The following is a 7526-nucleotide window of genomic DNA, read 5'->3' as shown; positions in this document are numbered from 1 at the left end:
TCAAAAAGAGTCATGTACCAAAATGTTCATTGAAGCTCTATTTACAATAGCCAGAAGTATAGCTGTTTAGGAGACTTCTTCAGACATGCAATTATAGTCAGCAAAATATAAATAAGGTGAAATAAAAGGTCGTTTGATGTCAAATAAAATAGGCCTTACATGTAAGAGTTTGGACTTAAAAGCAAAAGAAAAAGTGGAATTTTTTTTTACTTTATTTATTTATTTGGCTGTGTTGGGTCTTCATTGCTGCACGCAGGTTTTCTCTAGTTGCAGTGAGCGGGGGTTACTCTTCGTTGCGGTGCACGGGCTTCTCATTGAGTGGCTTCTGTTGTTGTGGTGCATGGGCTCTAGGGCACGCAGGCTTCAGCTGTTGTGGTGCACGGGCTCAGTAGTTGTGGTTCGCGGGCTCTAGAGCACAGACTCAGTAGTTGTTCAGCACGAGCTTAGTTGCTCCGCGGCATGTGGGGTCTTCCTGGACCAGGGATCGAACCCGTGTCCCCTACATTGGCAGGCGGATTCTTAACCACTGTGCCACCAGGGAAGTCCAAAAAAGTATAATGTTTCAAAAGAGTGTTCTTTTATATAGTTATGTGAAGGATGGACAGTGAAAGGACTGAATATAGGAAGACAATCTTCCTGAATGGAAGAATGAATGGCAATCAGAATTTCACTGCCCAGGGTAGTCCAATAATTAAATACATTTCTAGGAAATGCTACCTTAAGGCTTGTTGCCATGTGGGTGTGCTCTATTCTATATTTATACAGCACTTTACTATCTATAAAGTGCTTTCACATTCGTATTACTTTCAACCCTGTAACAAAAGGAAGGGACAGTAATATTTAGATGAGAACAAAATAGAAACTATTGGAAGAAAGGAACATGACTCAAGGAGGGAAATTCCTATTGCTGTAAGAGGATTGCTGGTGTGTAAAATGCCTTATATATGCCAATTAAGACTTCTCTTCCATGATTAGCATTTCTACTCCCTCCAAGAAGAGTATCAAAGCCAAAGCAGCAGCAACAGACAAACATGAATATGAAGGGCATGGCTACAGTCCTGGCTGTGATATTCTGTGCTACAATTGTTCAAGGTATATGGTACTTTTTACTTCTCAACCTATAAACTTCTTTTCTAATGGTTCAAATGTCTTTTCTTCCACTTTTATCCTAAAAGATACAGTAAATTTTTATTTAACCTCACACATTAGAAGTTACTATAGGTTTGGCAGAGAATACTGGAAATGTTTAAAATACTAGAGATGATTACTTAAACTAAAGATGATAAATTTAATAGAATTTCTTATTTGGCTGCAAAATCTGGCAAGAGCCTTTAGCAATAGTTTTAAATGTCTGCTAGGAAGATTTTATATGAGATAATGTTATTAGCTTTCTGGAAAAATTCTTGAGCATAAAAGCAAGAGGCAAATAAGCTTGATCTCCAATAAACGTCTTTCATTCTTCCCCTTATTCTTTAATGGTTTGCTTACAAATTTAAAGAAATTATCAACTTTTACTTAAGCTCCTTTCCCAGTAACAGCAGTGTTGAGTGCTATTTGACACATTACTATCTTTAGCCTTAATGAAAACCTGGCCCACATTCTTCAATCAAGATTATACATAGGGCTTCCCTGGTGGCGCAGTGGTTGAGAGTCCGCCTGTCAATGCAGGGGACACGGGCTCGTGCCCCGGTCCGGGAAGATCCCACGTGCCGCAGAGCAGCTGGGCCCATGAGCCACGGCTGCTGAGCCTGCGCGTCCAGAACCTGTGCTCCGCAACGGGAGAGGCCACAACAGTGAGAGGCCTGCGTACCGCAAAAAAAAAAAAAAAAAAAAAAAAGATTATACATAATCATAGCTATATGATTGCAATCAGATGTATTAGTAACTGATGCTATGATCTGTTCTAGGCTTCCCCATGTTCAAAGGGGGACGGTGTCTTTGCACAGGCCCTGGAGTAAAAGCAGTGAAAGTGGCAGATATTGAGAAAGTCTCCATAATTTACCCAAGTAATAACTGTGACAAAACAGAAATTATGTAAGTAATGGACTCACTGAAGATAACAATGGTGGTGGCTTTTTTGCTTTGTTTTTCTTATGTTTTTCCATCCAAAATTTAAGACTGTTTTGGATCTTCCCTTAACAGTATCACCCTGAAAACACATAAAGGACAACGATGCCTAAATACCAACTCAAAGCAAGCAAAAGTTATAATCAAGGTAGGTTACCAGATTACTTCCATTTTATAATCTGTTTTATCCAAGACAAATCTTTTGAAAAAATAAAATTGACAACTGCAGAATTGTTTTGCTATGATCCTGTGTAAAAGTTTTGATAAGGGGTCTCTGGTTATAATTAGCTTCCCTTTCCTGCTGTATGTTTTTGCATGTCAACTCCTAAATCACTGGGAAACAAGAACAGCCCAAGTTTGTAAAACTCACATCTTCTCATTACAGAAAGTTGAAAGAATGAATTTTTTAAAATATCAAAAAGTATGAAGTCCTGGAAAGGAGGATTTGAAAACCTAGAACAAGTGTAACTGACTACTGATGTGTTAAGAATTCTGCAACAGGAAACTGACTTTCTCCTGCCTGTTGTAATGAACATTCATGCATTTCTAGGTTAGGAAACTTTCTAGATTTGATGCTTGTAACTATTCTGCTGTGGCTATGAAAACATTTCTGTCTCTAAAAGTTATCTGTCTGTATGTGACCTATATTTTATATTACAATATGTATTATTACTGAAATCAAGACCATGACTCGTAAGTCAAAAGCATCTATGAACATTCTCTAAATATTTTTTAATGCAAATCCACATTCCTTTTCCTAAAAATTGGAAAAAGTCCTTAAACACCATCTTGTTTTATAAAAATGGCTGTAATTCATGAAATGTACTATGAAGACAATTATAAGCTAAGGGTAACTGGTAAGAGTGCAAATATTTCATAACAGAATTAGTAGCTCTGGTCTTGATTGATTTTTTAAAATTTATTTTTTTTATTTATTTTTGGCTGCATTGGGTCTTCGTTGCTGCATGCGGGTTTTCTCTAGTTGTGGCAAGCAGGGGCTACTCGTCGTTGCGGTGCGCTGGCTTCTCTTGTTGTGGAGCACGGGCTCTAGGCGCATGGGCTTCAGTAGTTGTGGCCCGTGGGCTCTAGAGCACAGGCTCAGCAGTTGTGGCGCACGGGCTTAGTTGCTCTGCGGCATGTTTGATCTTCCCGGACCAGGGCTCGAACCCGTGTCCCCTGCATTGGCAGGCGGATCCTTAACCACTGCTCAACCAAGGAAGCCTTTGATTTTTTTTAACAACCTTTTTTTCATTGAGATATTTTGAAGCAATTAGGATGTATGTTTACCGTGAATTTTGGTTTTATCTACTGTTATAAATTATACTAATATTTTGAACATGTTTTAAATATGAAATGCTTTTTTCTACCAAAGAAAAATGTTGAAATAAGTATATGTGCATATCTGGCAATCACCTTTACTTTACTTTCTGTGATTATTTTTCTTAGAAAAATACATATCTAATCTATTTTAGTCATGCTTGTACTATAAAATTTAGAGATATCTATGATAGTTTCACTTTGAAAAGAAAATAATTTTTCACTAATAAACTATAACCCTTCTTAAATCAGAAACAATTATATGTTTTCAAGAAATGTGAGATGCCTTGACCAATTTTACCTTGTATTTCAAGAGGCATACAGCTACCTGTCATCACACAGAATTGTTTTGAAATATATTTTAATGAGTAGTTGTGAAGGACAGCTATCTCTTTTTTTAAAGGGTCTTCCTAGGCTCAAACTCCCTTCTTACTCAGGGCAAATTTCTTATTATGTGAGCTTTGGTGGGAAGCCAAAAGGTAGAAGCCAAAGGAAGAAGTACCTCCCTGGCAGCCAGAACAAGGTCTCAGCCAGACCACTCCTACCCTAGACTTTGAACTCCAGCTAGCACCACAAAGATGCTATCAGTAAGAAATATTTAAAGTGGCAGTAGTAACAGTGTAAGTCTGATAGTAGAGGCTTCCTAACACGTTCCTGTAGCATGACTTTGGCTATAGCCCTTCCTGCCACCTAGCACCCTTAGGTTTTGTACATTTTCCAAGTCTGATTCTTCAGTCTTCCTGTGGCTTCTTCAACTACCAATTAAATTCCTTTCCTGCTGAAGCTAGCCAGAATTGGTTTCTCTGCGTGTATCCAAAAACCTTAGCTGTTATATCACTGTTTATATAGACAACTATACATTTGAAAAATGAAAATATTTATAGAATTACCAAATATCAGGTATTTTTGTTTATTTGAAAACAAAAGAACAATTTAAATGCATCTTTGGTGTATCCTTCTCATCAATATCAAAGAGGCAACCATAAAGCAGATCAGAGAATGGACAGAAAAGTAAATAGCAGAGTAGGCTGCCTGGAACCTAATAGGCCCTCCTACTGACTTAACTTTTTGACTGGTGCCTACAAGCAATAACGAGAAACCAAAATGTTACCTAGGGGATTTGTATATAAATAAATAAATAAATATTTCAATTATATGTTTATTCTATGATGTATAATATAGATATGTAGTATAAATATTATATATGCATATATCACAAATCTATATAAATTTCTACATAGAAATGGGACTTCTAGATGAATTCCCTGGATAGTTTTAAAACCTGGATCTATTATTTGACTATTTACAGTGATTTTTTTAAGAGTATCTTTAAAAATTAAAAAATTCACTGAGTAAGAGCTACATGATAAATTTGGTATTTTTTAAAGTATATATCTATATTATATATCATAGAATAAACATATGATTGAGATATTTATTTTTTTAAGTAAAGTAGCATAGACCAGTACATTATTATTGAGAAACAACATAAAACTTAAATTTCTTCACAGCAAAATAAACATATGAATGAATTAACATACTTGAGCTAAGATCCTTCCCACCTCAGTACCTTTGCACAGACTATTCCCTTAGCCCACTCCTTCATTAAGCTAATGCCTACTCATCAGTAAGATCTCAGCGTAAGTGACATTTTCTCCAAGTGGTCATCTTTGAAACAACCCCTTCAATCTCAACTAGATTAGGTGTCCTATTTGTTTTCAGAACACTCTACTTTTTCATGACACTATTTGTTGCAAGTAAAGAAGTATTCCTGTACGTAATATCTCCTCTCCCACAAGTGTAAGCTCAATAAGAAAGCTACTGTAGTCCTAGCCCACAGTACAGTGCCTAGCAGATATCAGACCCCTTGACAAATATTTAAGAATACAATGATGGAATGGCAATAGAAACTAAGGGGAAAGGAACTTAACAGCAGAGGAATGTCATGAAGGAATGCACAATGGTAGGAAAGTATAAGGTGAGCTTTGAAAATAATAATTAAATTAGTTTAGTTGAAGTGAGTATGAAGGACATCAAATGTCTAGCTAAACAACCTTGAATTTTACTTTGTATAAAATGGGGATTCATTAAATGTTCATGAATAAGAGAATGACCCTATTCAAGTTATTCCAAGTTATTCTAAATTATTCTGGGAATGGTATAGAAGGTTGACTGGAACTAGAAAAGCTTGGGAAAGGGAATATGTTGCCATAGCTCAGGTTTGTATTTACCAAAATATGGTCATTCTCATACCATCATCACAATTTTCTTTACCATATTTCTGATCAATTTTCATTATCCTTAGCAACTTCTGTGTACCACCTTTATTTTGCTTACATTTGCATAAAAAGCAAACTTTCACTACTGTACATGTGAAATCAGCATCACTTGCTATAGAAATAAAATGTAACAATAAAAGGAAATAAGACAAATTCTCAAAAAGGTACAATCTCCCAAAACTGAACCAGGAAGAAACAGAAAGTATGAACAGGCCAATCACAACTGCTAAAGTTGAAACTGTGATTTAAAAAACTCCCAACAAACAAAAGTCCAGGACAGATGGCTTCACAGGCAAATTTTATGAAACATTTAGAGAAGAGTTAACACCTATCCATCTCAAACTATTCTAAAAACTTGCAAAGGAACACTCCCAGACTCATTCTATGAGGCCACTATCACCCTGATACCAAAACCAGACAAAGATACCACAAAAAAAAGAAAATTACAGGCCAGTATCACTGATGAACATAGAAGGAAAAATCCTCAACAAAATACTAGCAAACTGAATCCAACAATACAATAAAAGGATCATACACCACAATCAAGTGGAATTTATCCCAGGGATGCAAGGATTTTTCAATATCTACAAATCAGTGTGATACACCACATTAACAAACTGAAGAATAAAAACCATATGATCATCTCCATAGATGCAGAAAACGCTTTTGACAAAATTACACCCATTTATGATAAAAACTCTCCAGAAAGTGGGGGCATAGGGAACATACCTCAACATAATAAAGGCCATATATAACAAATCAGGTAACAAAACAGGTAACATCACACTCAACAGTGAAAAGCTGAAATAATGTCCTCTAAGATCAGGAACGAGACAAGGATGTCCACTCTCACCACTATTATTCAACATAGTTTTGGAAGTCCTAGCCATGGCAATCAGAGAAGAAAAAGAAATAAAAGGAATACAAATTGGAAAACAAGAAATAAAACTGTCACTGTTTGCAGATGACATGATACTACTATACATAAACAAGTCCTAAAGATGCAACCAGAAAACTACTAGAGCTCATCAATGAATTCAGTAGTTTCAGAACACAAAATTAATACACAGAAATCTGTTGCATTTCTACACACTAACAACAAAAAAATCACAAAGAGAAATTAAAGAAATAGTCTCATTTACCATCACATCAAAAAGAATAAAATACCTAGGAATAAACCTACCTAAGGAGGCAAAAGACCTGTATGCAGAAAACTATAAGATACTGATGAAAGAAATCGAAGATGACACAAACAGATGGTAAGATATACCATGTTTCTGGACTGTAAGAATCAACATTATTAAAACAACTATACTACCCAAGGCAATCTACAGACTCAATGCAATCCATATCAAAATACCAATGGCATTTTTCACAGAACTAAAACAAAAAATTTTTAAATTTGTATGGAAACGCAAAAGACTCCAAATAGCCAAAGCAATCTTGAGAAAGAAAAATGGAGCTGGAGGAATCAGGCTCCTTGACTTCAGACTATACTACAGAGCTACAGCAATCAAGACAGTATGGTACTGGCACTAAAACAGAAATATAAATAAATGGTACAGGGTAGAAAGCCCAGAGATAAACCCATGCACATATGGTCAACTAATCTATGACAAAGGAGGCAAGAATATACAATATAGAAAGGACAGTCTCTTCAATAAGTGGTGCTGGGAAAACTGGACAGCTACATGTAAAAGAATGAAATTAGAACACTCTGTAACAACATACTCAAAAATAAACTCAAAATGCATTAAAGACCTGAATGTAAATCCAGACACTATAAAACTCTTAGAGGAAAACATAGGAAAAACACTCTTTGACATAAATCGCAGCAAGATCTTTTTTGACCCACCTCCTAGA

At 35.9% G+C, this 7526-nt stretch overlaps 2 protein-coding genes across 4 annotated transcripts in view; one reads left to right on the top strand and one right to left on the bottom strand.

Moving 5' to 3' along the window:
• The window catches only part of ART3 (ADP-ribosyltransferase 3 (inactive)), a 105869-nt gene that overhangs the window by 88479 nt on the left and 9864 nt on the right, over positions 1–7526 (bottom strand). The window lies entirely within an intron of this gene.
• Positions 1017–2494, top strand: CXCL11 (C-X-C motif chemokine ligand 11). Of its 2 annotated transcripts, none has more exons than XM_007124429.1 (4): positions 1017–1092; positions 1908–2034; positions 2143–2215; positions 2453–2494. In XM_007124429.1, the coding sequence occupies exons 1-4, from the start codon at positions 1032–1034 to the stop codon at positions 2492–2494; spliced, it is 303 nt and encodes a 100-aa protein (XP_007124491.1). In that variant the 5' UTR covers positions 1017–1031. The 2 variants fall into 2 exon arrangements, with proteins under 2 accessions (XP_007124491.1, XP_023971117.1); XM_024115349.1 differs by having other exon boundaries at positions 1032–1092; positions 2457–2468.

This window comes from Physeter macrocephalus, chromosome 7, assembly GCF_002837175.3.
Source record: "Physeter macrocephalus isolate SW-GA chromosome 7, ASM283717v5, whole genome shotgun sequence".
Classification (NCBI taxonomy): Eukaryota; Metazoa; Chordata; class Mammalia; order Artiodactyla; family Physeteridae; genus Physeter; species Physeter macrocephalus.
Note: the sequence above shows the minus strand (reverse complement) of the source record. Positions and strands in the feature narration are given on the sequence as shown.